This window comes from Manis javanica, chromosome 17, assembly GCF_040802235.1.
Source record: "Manis javanica isolate MJ-LG chromosome 17, MJ_LKY, whole genome shotgun sequence".
In the NCBI taxonomy this organism is placed as follows: Eukaryota; Metazoa; Chordata; class Mammalia; order Pholidota; family Manidae; genus Manis; species Manis javanica.
Genome location: NC_133172.1, coordinates 56,965,696 through 56,981,603, shown reverse-complemented (window position 1 = coordinate 56,981,603; position 15,908 = coordinate 56,965,696). Strand labels below are relative to the sequence as shown.

The window sequence follows — 15,908 nt, the reverse complement described above, 5'->3', positions numbered from 1 at the left end:
CTAGTTTCAATGATTGCTCTGTAGTATTCTTTCTAAAATTGAAAAGGGCCTCCCAAGTATATGATTTCATGTAAATATTCCTCTTAGATGCTTGACAAATGTTTGCAATGCCCCAGAGGAATTATAAAAATAGTCTCTCCACAATCTCTTCAATCTCTTAATCTAGTCACTTGCATTTCCAAGAGAACTGTTGTTTCTAAAGATTTAAAAAAATAACCTTATATAGGAAGTTTTTTATTTAGAGGTTAACCACGTGAACTTCAAATGGAGAACAAAACTGGTATTACTGATAACATTAGCACCATGTGTAACTTAACTGTGTTTCTTATTTCTTGTGGGTGTTTTTTTTTTTTTGCATAGAAGTTATATGTTTGGCAAAACTTTAATGTATATTATTACATAAAGAAGAGCAGTTTGTACCATAAGGTTTTAAAAGCATTTCTAACATGAAATGTAAATGAAGGCACAAAATGAATTTGGGGCAGCCCTGACAGATACAAGAGTACAAATTTGTTTATCCAAGTGTTTTAATGCATAGTCATACCATCTAGATAAAGGGCAATTGAAATAATTAGAGATTTATGCTAAAAGAAAATTTAAGGAAAGAAAGATTCTGTGTTGGGGTACAGCAGCTTACAGATTTCAGCAGGTGTATGAGTATAATGTATTTGTTCACACAATTATAAGGTAATCCAAATGCAAGTGTGGAGGATTAAAGGAAAATAACTGCATATCCACGCTGGGAAAAAAACTAGATTGACTTACCCGTTTATTGCAGTTATTGTATACAGATTTGCTGTGACCACGTTGAATTTTTAAAATTAGATTTTAAATATATTTTGACAGTCTGAACTTGTATAGTGTGACTAACTACAGGGAGAAATGACAGGTCTGCTTTGTTATTAAACTGCTGTCTGGAAAATATTGGACCCCTTACAGCAAATGATAATTATTTTGCCACTTACATTAGTACAGCTAATAGCAATAAGGGTTTTTTGAACCATAGAAAGCTAACTACTTGGAATTACACTGCTTTTTTATTCATTGTGAAGCCAAAAGACTTGTTTTTTTAAAAGCAACCTCATTTTCCTACCATCATTCTAAGCATTCCCTCTACTAATTTAAACAGAGAGGAAGTTAATAAATAAAAAGGGTGGTATCTAAAAGGTTCTGTTTGTTAAGAGAACATTTGCAATTAAGGTCAGTAGGACCAGCTGAACAGACCAGCGCAATGGAGGAGGAGGGGGGGGAATATGGAAGAGCATGTGCCCTAGGAAGGTGCCAGGGGAAGCAGGGAGGGCTTGGTTCTGAGGCACTGACAGTCTGAACGCCTGAGAAACACTCATCATAGACCATTCAAATCCTCCCCCACTGTGAACCCACGATAGATCACTGGGTTCTCTGAGCTGAGCCTGGTTCACAGCTAATCCAGGCTGTCAGGCCAGGGGCTGTCACTATCTCAGCCTTCTGGGGTGGGAGCAGTAGTTGGAGAGATGACCCGCATCCTGCGCCATTCCCTTCCATGTGAACCCCTCCTCTGTTAAGGCTGAGGCCAGGACGCCAAAGCCACTGGAAGTAATTCATTCTTCTTGTCTAATTCTGCCCTTTTCGTAGATAGGTAGGCTGCCTTGAACAGACTGTCCTTGAAACCCTCTTCATGGTTATTAATGACCTTTTGTTTATTTTAATATATTTACTAAATTAGGTACCCAAGGGAATCCTCTACATCAGTGATGTGATCCTGTCGCCTGAAGTCAAAGAGGTACATCTTGATTTCTGAACTGCATGTGCTTGTTTAAGTGAGTTTTCCAAGAGGGGGAAAGCAAGCAAGGAATGCTGATCATTTTTTTAGGTGCAAAAAGCTCCTTCTTTATTGTGTTGATACATATGTGGTGACACGAGGTGTGGAGGAGAGGTGAGGCGGTGCATCCGAGACCAGCATGCATATACGTCTCCATTTATTTCGTTACATAAGTGTGGTGTACAGAGTGATTAATCTAGTTTGAGTAAATCTCAGATCTTTTGTCTTAACCAGCATGAATCTCTTGACACATGCAGAGCCAGTCCTTTTGCTTGAATGTCAGACAGTTTAGGTGAATCTGTACAACTAGCTTCCACGGCCCATGGCCAGCTCTACCTGGGCCTCGGAAACTTTCCAAATTTATAGTCTTCTATAATTCACTCCATACTCATGTTTGGAAAATGTAGTGTAATTTCACACTCTGTCCCAGCTTCTGTGTCCAAACGTGACTTGGAAGCCACTCCCCACTCCCACTGTAGGCAGGAGAGGGGAGGAGAAGGGTGGGAGGCAGAAATCTGATTTTCCATCTAGTAAAAAAAAAAAAAAAATGAAATAAGCTATTCAAATTGGTTTTCAATTACATGTATCCCAGTGTGAATTTAATTATGGATCCTCTTGGTTTAGAGAGCTAGACCAACACTCTTACACCAATAATTATTTAGTGTCATCATCATATGCGGTCTTGTTACCTCTTATTGGCTAATGGAACGAAGTTTGATTTTTTTTATTAAAAATGTGCTTGCTGAGAAATTTGCATGAACTATAGCTTTTGGTTTCTAGAAAAACTGAGGAGGGAGGGTAAAAGTCACCTTGTGAAATTGCTACTCTGCGAAGGAGACACTTTTAAGGACCCAGTAAACGGGGAGTGTCAAAAACAGAACCCCATTTTTTACCATTGTTCAAAGATAATATCTGATGGCTTACTTTTACATGCTGCTGTCGTGAGGGTCTTTGAATAACTGGGTTGTGTCTGTTTAACGTGATTTCTTTTCTAGCCTTATACAAAATAACATTTTCTTTAATGGTTCTCCTGCATAGGTTGCAACTGAGTATATACCTTTGGGATTAATTTGAGTGTCCCTGTGTGTGCATATGGTACCCATACTGTATTCCTTTCTTTTTTATTCCTTTCATTTATCCCTGTCTTCATAATTGCAATTTGAAACCATCTATTAAATATGATGATATAGGCCTTCCGGCAGGTTTTGTTACATTGAAACCATCCATTCTGAGTAAAGAGTTAATGAACTTTTAAAGCAAGGTTCACACTGGTCCTGACCCCCCCCTGGTAATATTTCATATAAGGTTACTGGTGGGAGAGAAATCAAATTTCAGCTGTGAACATGATTGACAGGTGAGAGCAAGGAAGAGAAAGACATTTGGCCAGATGGGGAATTTGGGGAGGAGGAGGACAATTCCTCAAAGTTACTCTGTGATATTAGATATTATAAGCTGATATTATGAAAAGCTCAATACTTGATACTCTTAGGAGAGTTACTTAGTTTGTTCTCAGAAAGTCACTTTGGTTAAGGGATTTCAGGTAGAAGCCAAAAAGGAAGAACCATCAGCTTTCTTCTCTCTTGCTAATTTCAACTACATACAGCTTATGGCTTATTGCTGGCAATTTTCTAGGCTCAAGTATGAAAATTAAATTGCAAGCCATTTGGGGAGCCTTTTAATTACCTTTCATTTATTCTCAGAAACACAGTGTAGATTATAACGTGGTTCTTGGGCACATTGCAAAGTATTCATCCTAAGAGGCATTGAAAAAGAAATGAAATTCTCCATTTCTGTATCATTCCTTCGTCCTGACTAACATTTTCCAAGAGCCATGTTACAGCTGAGCATAAGCCAATCTACTGAAATGCATGATGTATCCAGGTTGTGCCCTCTAAAAAAAGGTTTTCTAACATGAATAGCAACAGGGACAACAGTCCATGCATTGCCATTTGATATAAAGTTTCTCATGGTAGCATCTCTGGATAAGATGTGATGTTAGCATCATTGCCACGGAAACAAGGGACACACTGCTTGACTCAAATACTGAGGGTGGCTTTGGAATTCACCTTAGGAGCTGTCTCTATGCTTGAGTTGTGAAAAAGTGGTAATACAACTACCCGCGATTTGCACCAAAGGGGAAAGTAGATCTTCAAATACGTTCTTTTGTCTTGTGTGCTGAAACACTAATTCAGAAGGTGGGGATGGATCTTAGCCGGCTCATGTCTGCGCTCTGCCTGTTTCAGATGTTCCCGACATTGGCTAACGCCCATCTGGAGGCAACCAAGCCTTGCAGAGGTGCCTCGGGGCAAGGCAGGTGGGATACATACATAGGAGAGAGGCCCATTTGTAGCTTCCCTGTCATCTGTGGGAGAAGCTGATGGAACTTGTATAGAGAGCACTTCCTGGGTCCTAAGTAGCCATCTGATTTTTTTTGAGTCTTATAATTAGCTGAGTCGACGTGTTTTACCCTGACTGTATCTATGCCAATATGAAGTCAAACAGATGTAAGGAAGGCTTTATTATGTATGATCTGGGAGAACACCCCATCACCAACCAACAAAAAAATCCCAGTAAAGCTACTCAGAAATCTTGTTTTCATTTTGTACAACTCATCCTCCCACGTTGCCCATCGTTATCAAGAAGTCAAAGGCAAGCGTGGTTTGCCGGGCTTGGTGTCAAGTGCGGCTGCCTTAGCACAGCCGTCTATTTCAAACATAAAATGAAAGACGTCATAGCTCTGTTCCCCTCGCAGAGTCCAGCAAAACGTTTGAACAGAAAGGGTGAATCGGGTGTTCTCATGCACAGGACATGTGAAAACACAGACTGTGTGTTCTGATTTCTTGGTACCTCTGTTTGAAAAGCCCAAGTGAGAACTGGTCCTGACGCTTGTCCACACTACAGTCCTTCAGGGCTCCTAAAATACTCAGTTTTTAAAGCGGATCTCCCACCGCCGCTGCTACGGCAGCCCGGAGTAGAATGCTGTCTCGTGTGGACCAATCCATCCCAAGCTCCCTGGGTGTACGTCTTCAGCAAATTACATCAATGTAGTTGTTGGCACTGAGATTCTTTAAGGGGAAATAACTCCGTTTAGAGTGTTTTATTACTCAGACTTACTTTCCCCAGTTGTTTGCAGGTGCTCGTTTATTTAGATTATGCCCCTCATAACCACCCCACTGCCCCCTTGCCATTCAAGCCTGTCTGATGTCTTCCTGTCAGGGGGCACTGGCCCCCTTCTGAGCTGATTTAATCCATCCTAGAAGACCAGGTACAGGGTAATAGGCCTAATGATGCCATATGAACTCTTATTATTTCAGTTGACCCTAGGATACTACTCAAGACGCTGACTTAAAGAAACCTGTATTTAGGGGGGAAGAAAAGAAGAAGGACTTTTTGTAAAAGTGTGGTGCTCATTGTTTAAAATAAGATGCTGCTTCTGTAAAAAGCTTTCGTTCTAAAAGCACGCTTTCAGTTACCTGCCAAAATCTCAGATTTACTGCTGCCGTTCGCAGATGCCGACGCTGAAACTCTTCTCACATGCCGCTCGCTGGGTTTTCATTTTTCTCAATCCAAAAATGACTGTGAAGTTGTTTAGTGTCTGCGTTTTCTGCTTTTCCTGGCACCTAATGAAATTATCAGCAATAAATGAGCTAAGCAGAAGGGTTGGTTTTGGGGTTTTCTGTTTTTGTTTTGTCACCTTTCTGCAATATTTGGGAACTGCTGGGACAGGGGGAAGCCAGTGTGAAGATTCGGTGTACCTGTCTTTCCCACATCTACAGGAATTACAAGTAAGCTGTCAGCCCTTATAATTCAAGATGGGAACAAATACCCAGTGTGAGGAGGTGGGGGAAGTGGATTCACGCACTGAGAGGGAAAAAAATCAAACCAGCTGTGGGAATTACAGGGATTGTCACTGGAGAGAACAGAGCCACCAAGTAGTGACCTCAGGTGTAAGTTGCTGGAAGATACTAACACCTAATTAGGAACCCAGGGGCACATCCCGGCAGCTTAATCAATGACAGGAAAGAGAGGGAAGGACAGCACAGAGTGGGGCTGGCGTTTGCCTTTCCTCCACAATCTATCGAATGCAGTTGAAGCCGATTTGGGGTTGTCTTTTGGGTTTATCGAAAAGCACAGTAAATTCATTGGCTAGCAGGTGGGCAGTAGCGGTGCCAATGGGTTTGATCTGAAATAGACTCCACGTCACACCTCCTTTACACAGGGTCCTGCAAAGTTCTTCCCTGGCTCCGCACAGTAGCAAAGTTGAGTCTGTGTTTGCAATCATTTAACGGGATTCCGTTGAATCTCGGGTGGACCCTCCCCTCTCAACAGAGTTGACCAGAATGGAGATCTTTTGTTACCGAAGGCCAATAATTAAAGGGCTTGAGTCTGTGCTGCTGTGTGCCTCCAGCTTGTTTTTATTTTAAAATGAGGTTCATTCTTGATGTACAGGATATAGGGGGGAAAGCTGACACGGGGGTCTCTTACAGAGCTGAACATTTGGATAAGAGAATAGAACTTTTTGTTTAGGTTGTTTCTCTTCCTTCTTACCCCCACATACCCAATCTCCACCCCCCACCCTGACCGCCCCCCCATGCCCTGTCTCTTTATCTCTTTATCTTTTTAAATGAGTGATTAGAATCCTTTCAAAAAATCCTCAGGTGCACATGATACATCTAACAGTGTTTGGAATCATGCATTTTCAAAGGCCAGCGAGTCTGCAGGAAGGGATGCTTGGCACCTCTCTCTTCTTGGCAGTCAGGGTAGCCAAGAGATCAGAAATTCTTTCCCCCTGTTGACCTTTTTGACCCAAGCCAGAACTGCTTTCTCATTGTTTGCTGCAGTGAGTAGCACATGCTTGCAGTTCCGTCCCGACGCTTAAAGGCTGTTTTGTGTATTTGTTATTGGGTTTTCCCAGAAGTTTTGTGTTTTATTTTTCTTCTTCTCATTTTCTCCCTTTCAAGCCCAGAAGCAGTTTCTCACCATTGCATAGTAGAAGAAAAGTGCAAGGTGCTCGGGCTAGCACAAGCTTTAATGGTGCTTTGGGAGGCTGGCACTCAGGTTCCCCAGGACAGGGCAGGTGAGTTGGTATGAGTTCTGGATTGCTGCTAGCCTGTGGCTGGTCTGCTGGGCCGGGCTGGGCCTGCAGCAGCCTTCTGGAGATTCACTGTGGGTTCCTGGCACCTGGTATCTCCTTTTCCAGGATGCATGGCCTTTCCCCATATGCCTGCCTGGTCTTCTCCTGGTCTAGTGATGCCAGCGAATCAGAACTTACATGACGGCTGCATTCAAAGCCGTCCCCCGCTGAGCTGTAGATTAAATTGTGGGTTAAAATGTCATGATGCCTTCTAAACACTCCAGTCTCCAAGGGCAGTTTGGGGAACCTAGTTATTTAGAATGTTACCTCTGTTCACTCTGATCTTTGGTTACTTAGTAGCGTCCTGACATGACCCTAGTCTACATGTCAAAAGGTCAGGGGTCACAAACTAGCACATACTGTAAACCCTCCCTGCAGATTTGTGGGAAGATAGTGCACCCAGCTCCCAAACTGGTGGGCTTTGAGGTGGACAGAGAGGTGGGCTTTGAGGTAGACAGAGGATTCCAGAAGAGAAGTACAGGATCCAGCTAGGTTACTGCCTGAGAACGGGAGGCCGCGTTTGCCCGGCCAGAGCTCTGAGCTTTGACAGCAGCGTGGTGAAAGGCACCCTGCTCCAGAGAGGGAAAAAAATAAGGAAGGATTTGTTTTTATTTTTTCCTCCTATTTTATTTGAGCCGACTGACATTAGTAATGAAAAACTTTGCATCTGTGTTTCTGGGAAACTCATTTTTTAAGGCACAAGTTGGGATTGGAGGTGGGGATGGAGGGAATGTGGCTACTGCAAGGTGTTTCTGTCTGTACTCAACATTTTACAGAGTCATTGAGTCCCCAGCCATTGCACCATCCTTTCCTTCCTGTGTCTGCCACCATTAACCGATCAGATTGTCACTTTAAGGGAAGATGAGGCCCAAGCATGTGATTCGTCGTAGCTTTGTCAGGAGTTGTTTGCAAAGCTATTGAGGATACAGTTATTCTGCAGATGTATCTTTTTACTCTTCCTTTACAGTTTAATTGGGATCAGGCCACTGCCGTGGTTTTCGACCCAAGGATTTCTCTTTTCTTCTTCTTTTTCTTTCTGGTATTGCAAGCTGCAATAAAGTGACTCGTAATTTATAATCGAAGTTTGGTATCGTTAAACTAAACTGTAAAAACCGACTTTGGGGTTTTGCTCATAAAATAAATACTTGAAAAAATATAGCAATGAGGCTTGTACAGTAAGAGCAATGTCAGGACATATATATCTGTATGGGAATATATATGTATGTTTTCTTTTTTCTGGAGGCTTTTAATGCTAGCCCAGAAATAGCATCTTATAAGCTGTGACTGTGTGAATGTCCAGGTATGAGGATACCTTGATAAGCACATCTTCTTTCATGAACTTCTAATTTGTTTTTTAAGCCCTGTTCATAATTCACCTTAACTTATTTTATCAGTTATTTTATTTTTGCACTAAAGTGTACGTATGTGCTAGAATTCTCTGTCTGTAAGCTACAGTGATCCTTAGCTAGGAAGACTTTTTTTTTCTTTCCTCCTAACAAGGAAGCTCATTTAGAAAGAAATGTTTATGTGAAGTGCTTGTCAGTTGGCATTTTTACTGGTTTGCTAACCCAAAGGTAAAATATAAAGCCATGTCTTTTCCTCGCTGGCTTGTTGTTACTAGAAGGGTCCCTCCCTTGTTAGCTTGATAAATAATTTTACTAGGGGGACTGTGCTGTATTTTTATGCTCGCTGTCTATTTTCTGCTTGCTGCAAATAAATTTCTGTACTCAGAGGGCACTAAAACTCCAAACACATGGTATTTTCCCATTTTGCTGCTGGTCGCCTGAAATATTTATTCCATCTCTTGTTTTCAATTAATTTTTTAAGGGAAAAATAATTTGTGATTAATAGCAAATGAAAATTAGTCATGTATTTCTCAGAACTGTTGGGTCGAACCAGGAAATCAGTGTTTTGAAAGGCCTCACATTGCAAAGACCATCTCCTATTTGTCAAAATGAAGACGACAGTTATTTATTGGGGAGGTCCTCAAGTTTTCTCATTATGGATTTTCTTGCTGTCTTTCCAACTTCAAGTGTTAAGCTGTTAATATGAGAAATTAATAGGGCAATAGAACTCTATCTAGAAACAAGGTACTACGCACTAAAATCTTTACCTTTGGAAAAGGGTGCATCATGCGAAAGTGGAGATGAAACTGATCATAGGTATCAAAAGAAGTATCAGCATCTACCAGAGTCCCAGGCCTTTAGTCTTGGGATTTATTCCTACTGAGGAGACCTTGGTGAGGATCATTGAGGCAAAATGGGTGGCCCCTTGGTACAAACCTAAACAAACACACCCTGGAACTTCCAGTGGAATAAAAAGTAATGCAGTCTATAAATTACAAGCACAATGAACACAGCACGTAATAGGCGAACAATAAACTATTTAATAAAGGAATGACATTTTTGTGCGTTGGCAAAACACGTGATCCTTTTAAGTGAAGGCCAGATTATCATATTCACTGAAATAGGGATTTTTTCCAAGCAGATATTCTGCTTGTTACTTGAAACTTTTTATGTGCTTATAGGCAGAGTTTTATTTTCTGAAACTGGATATTTTTACAGAGGTACCAGAGACTTGCATTTAAAACCAGTATGCCAGCACATGTAACCCGTGTCAACAGTATTGGGGAGACTGAGTCAGAGATTATCTGGAGCTCTGTTTCTGGAAAGATCACCAAAAGGAGGAGGAAAACATAGAAAAGGGGGTGCAGCTACAAGTTCTCAAATGCACATGGAGAGCCAAAGGTCAAGGTTGCAATATATTGAAATATATTCCTCATTTCTTTTGGTCACTTGGGGGCCATACCAGTTTGTCCAGAGTTAGAGAACACTTCCATGGAGGTGATGACTGTGATCTCCCACTCAGCTCTGTCCGTCTGAAGTCCCCTAGACATTAATGAGGGCTTGGTTATATGTTCATTGATTAAATGTCCCCTGGAAGATAGACCCTATGCCATTTTTGACTTATAACAACTAGAGGTGGGGAGGTATTTTTATCCCCTTTACACAGATCAGGAAACCCAGGTACAAAGTTATTAAAATATAACTGGACCCTATACTGCAGTCTTGCAGAAATTTCTTTCTAGATAGACACCATACCACCCCGGCTCTTTTTGGCTTCTTCCCTCCTTCCCAGTTAAAAAGCCTGGTGTTTAACCTTAGCACATATAGCGTGAGCTTGGATGCCCTCTCCTCCTTGTCCATCTTTTCTCCAAGTGGGGTTGGGTGAGGCCTAAAAGAAAATATGATCTGATTAATATGTAGAAGCCTGCGGCTGGGGCTTCTCAAAATCTTGACCCTTCCAGCTCTAAAAACAAATGATTTTGTGGCTTGATTTTGGTAGGTAAAGAGCTGCCTTTCCCTGCTGAAAGATAAAGGTTGTCATTTCAAGAGCGTTTAAAAAATAATAGTGCTATGTTTCCTTAATACCCTGTAATGTGTAAAGTGTCATGGGCACAATTGACATGCAGGAAATTGCTGGTTAGTGATGATAAATCAGCATTAAATCACTCCATTCAAAGCCCCAATTTAATAAAAAGTTGTCAGCAAAATCTGTAGTAATACAGAAAAGAATATACAGTTTCTGCATTGGTAAAATAGGGCTACTCCCTCAAAGGCTTGTGCAAAGGATTAAGTGCAATAATGTATGTAAAGCGCTTGGCACAGGGTAACCGTTTCACCTTGCTTGACTTTGATCTGTATTATATGGATAACACTTTGACCTTGACATCTTGCAAGCCTTGGTTGGTGTTAAAATAATTGTGCTATTATGATATTGGACTTCTTCCTCCCTGCTTTAAGTTACGTGTTGTCAAAACTGGAGAACTGAGAAAAACTTAGAACAGTAGTTTATAGCTATTACCTGCTCTCCCATGGAAAAAAAAATATCACCTTCCCTGAAGAAAATTTTTCAAAAGGTATGCTTGGGGAGTTCTGCGGTCACATAATTCAGGGAAATTGTGAATTAGACAAGTTAAATGTTTAATTTCACTGTAGTCCATCTTAGACTCTTTATATGCTAATATGTACTATGACCCTCCATGGGGAAAGAATGCGGATGGCGTGTTACGAGCTTATTTGGACACGGAAACTGATATCTAATCAACCATCTCATGGAACTAATATTACATAGGGCAGTTTTGTAAAATGATTGTCGAAATATTAAGGTCTGATTGATTAATTTTATTTAGTGCCAAAAGACCCCTTTTTACTAATTTCTCCCATGAAACCCATGTTCTGGAAGATTCACGTGTAATTCTGTGTCCTGTGTCTTCTATTAATCAGCACCCTCTGTAGCAGTTGTAGGGCTTCTGATCAGCAAGAGCTGTGGTATAATTCCATTGATGTCTACATTTCAGGACCCCAGTTTGAGGTCCTGTGCGGTGATGAAACTTCAGCCAGCGTTGTTGTCAAATTCGGCCTGGCCACTTGCGATTGCATGCGCCTTGCAAGGAAATCAGAGGTCCTGTAAGGAGCATGTTGCTTGGCCAGTGAGTCTTTGGACATAAAAACTCTGCCTTCAGGTTTCTGTTCCTTTCCTATATGGATAAAGGTGTAGATTAGGTTGTTGGCTACAAGCTGGGAGTGGGAGGAGCTGGGATGGAGGGTCATTGTCTCTGTCCTTCCCTCCCTTCTGTTTTTACACATCAGCTGACTTCTCCTTACAGAAGGAAGCAGGCAGTCCTTCTCCACTTTGGCATACATGGGGGATGGATCCCCACTCTCGCCTCCGGGTTTCACCCTGAACCTCCTCCTGAGCCCCAGCAGGGGTTGGTTAGAGACTTTCAGTTTCAATACCAGGAAGAGATAGCTGATTGGCTCACCTTGGTCAGGTATCTATCCCTCATCCAATTGTCAGTGGCTCAGGGTGGGTCCTCATGCAGCTGCCAGCCAGATACTATTTTCTGCTGATGGAGTCAGGCAGGGCTTGGGAGATGGGCACTTCCCCGCATGGGAGAAGGAAAGTGCTACTGGGACTCAGGTACTTCCTTTTTGGAGATGAGCAAGAGTGGAATTAGGGCATCACCAGGTCTCTGAACCTGGTGGCTGAGTTGTCAACCTGGGATACATCTGGGGAGCTTGTAAAACATTGCTGTCCTTCCCCAGACCAATTACACCAGACTTCTAGGGACTGGTGGGGCTCAGACACAAGTGTTTTTTATTTTTAACAATTCCCAGTGATTCTAGTACAACCAAGATTGAGAACTCCTGTAGAAGAATCCAGGGACATGGTTATCTATCGAAACCCAGAAGGCGAAGGAACCGTGGCTGCACTTCCCATCTCTTATTGTTATGTGTCACAACTCAGCATTTTCCAGGTGTGGTTTAAAAGTCAAAGGGATGAACAATTGCTTTCTGTTTTTCCTGCTTCATCTGATATTGCCAGTCTCTTAACCTCAACTATTCTTTATAAGGAAGGCTAAGGCAGTCAGGAACGTGAATGGGAGTTGGTGTCCAGAAGTCTCCATTTGACACCTGCCTTGGCCACAAGGCAGCCATGTGACCTGGGCAGGCCACATTCCCCTCATTCCTCTGCTGGTCTCATTCTTCCCTATTGGGAAACAGGTCAATTAAGCTAAAACCAGAAGCCTTTTATGAGCCCACACAGTCAGCTGAACAACCGGCTCATCACAGATCACCACGTGAACCAGGCTGATACTAAGGACTGGAGCTAGTAGAATGGCCCATTTTGCACATAGGTAGGCATTTTCTTTTCTTTTTTTAAAATTCTCATAAAATAGAGAACACTGTGTTTAGTTATTGAGTAACAAGGATAGATGTATTCCAAATTATTTGCACAAACTTCTGCAGATACTGATGAGATAATTATATTATTTGTCATCGTTACCACCAGGCACTTATTTAGCACGTGATGGCAGAAACAGGACCAAGGCAAGTAAGTGGCACTGGCTTGAATCAACCAAGATATTTGCTGACACGTTGTCAGACGCGCTGATCCCCCATGAAAGCAGAACGTCAGACTGCGCAAACACTGCCCCCTCTGAAGGCACTCTGCCCTCTACCTTGTAAGACAATTACCTTTTCCATTTCTCATCTCCTCGTGGATTCTGAACTGTGAGCATGGAGTCCATGCCTCCTTTACTTGTGGGTCCAGCACAGCCCTGTATTGGTGAGAAGCACACCCCCCCCTGGGCCTCAGATGCCTTGGAGAAAGTGGCAGGGTTGTACCTAACTGAGCATTAGGTACCCAAACAAATAAGCAGGTAATAAGATCCTAGTAAAATTTTCTTATCTGACGAAGACAACAATTTTGCAACCTGCCAAAATTAGTGGTTATTCTCTCAATCCTCTCCCAGCCTTTCAAAAGGCCCATATCCTGACATGTCCTTAACACTTTTGTGGGCTAAGTTTCCTCTCCTGGACAGCTTGTTAAATATAGACTGCACCAGACCTTTTTCTTAATGTCATTTGGAGAGCTATTGGAAAAGAGACCCCTTTCCTCTAGTTGGTTTGGCATCTGTATATTACACTTTTCTTTTAAGATTTAATTCGGTGAACACTGTGCACTGCTTATTCACTAGAATATGGATTTGGTGCTGGAAGTTTTGCAAACAAGTAAGACAGAGTTCTTGCTCTCAAGATTTATCACTGGTGCAGACAGGTTTTAAAACACGCTGGTTCTGCTGGTTAACACTTCCCAGAAGCTGTGGGGTGAGCAGGACGTGTGTAGTCACTTTGTGAACACCATGTTAAACAGTCTAACTACGAAAGGATAATTGGTTTGCCTTAGGATGGGGAAGACCTTCCTTAGCCTGACCTAAAGCCCAGATGCTCTGCAGCAAAGGATTGATGCATGTGACTCCGTAAGCATTTAAAACCTACTGTCCTGCAAAAAAACGCCATCAACAAAATCAACAAACAACAAAGTGGGAAAGATCACGACCCAGCAGATAGTCAAAGAACCAATTTCCTTAACGTGAAGAATGCCTATAAATCCATAAGCAGGAAGATAAGCAACCTGATAGGAAAATGGGCAGGAAGCAGACAACATTTAGAAAGAGTAAATGCAAATGACCGGCACTCTTATGAAACAGTGTGTATCCTCGCTCACAACCAAGTCATCGTCATAAACATATTCTGTTTTGGCCAAAACTGTAGTGAGTGGGCAGTCTCGTGTTCTCCTGTGCGCCTGTAAATGGGGCAACCTCTCAGAGGGCTGATTTCTCTGATACCTTATAGCACAAAATATTCACAGACAATATACCCTTTTGTACACATTTTATGTTTGGGGGTTTTAATTTAGTACAGAAGTGTGAGTATAGCTGAAATACACAGTGTGGTTGTGTGTGTGATGAGGGGAGAAAGGATCACCCCAGTCAGGGACCAAGATGGGTAAACAGGCGGCGAAGGAGTAGAGATTGGAAGACCAAATCAAAGAGGGCAGGGAAGCAGAAGGCACAGCCCACCGAGGGGAAAGGCCCAGGCGGTGGGTGTCTGGACCGTGTGCAGGCTTCCTCTCTCTGAAGCCACTGCCGCCTCACCTTTGTTTTTCCAGATGTGAGGCCATCCAGGTGTGCCTCACCCCCCATTGCTCAATCTGCGATCGCTCCATGCTGCCCACCAGACAAGACTCATGTGTGCTAATGGAATTACAGTGGCGTTGTTCACTGGGCTGTGAGGTGGCTTCTCAAGCTCTGTCCCTTCCCATACCATCTGTATTGTCACAGCCAATAGTGTTGGGGAGGACAAAAGGAGGGGCAGTTTTCAAAGCACTCCTTGGGGACTTGGTCACATGTCTGTCATTGCCATCAATCGCAGGCACTGGGCAGAAATGCCTTGCATGTCCTCTTTGAAAAATGTCCCCTCTGGTGTTACTACCAGGCTCCCCTCCACTGATACAAGATTCGGGGGCTTTGAAGTCAGTTGTGGAAATTTCACTGCTTTCTTTGACTCCAGCAAATTGCTCCAAAATGCTACAAATGTAAAAAAGACTAAGGGAGCTTTAGCAGCAGCTTAGAGGTGGAATCCCCTTAAGCCACTGACAGAAAAAATGTGTTTCTTCTTTCAGTTTTTAATTTGTGAGTTATAGACTAAAATACAACAATGCGGTTAGAGCTTCTCTTAGGAAGAGAAAGCCGACAGTGAGCCGTGTGTGGGGTGTGGCAGCTGTAGCTCTTTAAACTTGTTGCATTTAGGGACAGACCCTGACTCAGAGGCCAGGCTGCCTGCAGAGAAATCGTGTAAAGCACCTGTTGTCCAGTGTGGTGGAAAAGCATTTCCAACATGGGGTCAAGCGTTTCCAAGGGGAATCTGGATTTGACTGGGTGTCGAGGGGAATTGCTGATGCCAAGCCCAGAAGTCCTGCAGATGCTTGCTGCTCCAACAAAGGAAAGGACTTAAGAGGGAGATTGGAACCCGCTCTTAGTGGGTACAGGTGGGTGACTGCTGTGCTTATGATTTTGCCTTAGGAGTTCTCCATTTCCGGGGAGGTAATTGGGTTGGGGAGTATTTTCTGAAAATTTTCCCCAAGCTATTTCATCCCCATAGTATGCTAACCCTGTACCAGGTAAGACAGAAATGTGGAGTGATTGAATGACCACTAGACACTCCCCAGGCTTCAGTTACCACCTCCATAAATTTAAGGATTTGGCAGGAAATCAGAGGCTTTCAAACTTGCTTTGTTTTGTTTCTGCAGGAACTGTTTATAAAATGCAGGTTTGTGTGGGATCACTGTATAAAAAGAGTAAGAGCCCATTGAAGGTGGGTGCGCTGGCCCCCCAAGTTCAGGCTCCTCTCCCGCCCCTCTACCCTTTAGGACTCCAGACCTGACAGCCCACTTTGACTATCTTCTAGGAACAATTCTCTAAGGAAATGCCTGCTCCAACAGTCTTCGATGTAGCTCAGGACCATGTTCCCTTGCTGGAAACATTAGCAGGGTGAAGCAGCCTGCATAGACCTTTCTGGCTTTGTGACTTTGGGAAAGTCATTTCCTTTCTAGATGTGGGGATGG

General features: G+C 42.7%; 1 protein-coding gene across 5 annotated transcripts in view; it reads left to right on the top strand.

Moving 5' to 3' along the window:
- The window catches only part of MAF (MAF bZIP transcription factor), a 310,140-nt gene that overhangs the window by 12,236 nt on the left and 281,996 nt on the right, over positions 1 to 15,908 (top strand). For 4 of the 5 annotated variants that reach the window (XR_012126885.1, XR_012126884.1, XR_012126882.1 and 1 more), the window contains one exon: positions 1,706 to 1,762. The exons of the other annotated variant lie outside the window; for it this stretch is intronic. Coding sequence is in view for 1 of the 4 variants with exons in the window: in XM_073226549.1 (XP_073082650.1) it covers positions 1,706 to 1,739 (34 nt within the window). In the remaining 3 variants the exon portion in view is untranslated. Of the gene's footprint in view, positions 1 to 1,705; positions 1,763 to 15,908 lie in introns of those variants that run through there. 5 annotated transcript variants of the gene reach the window in all.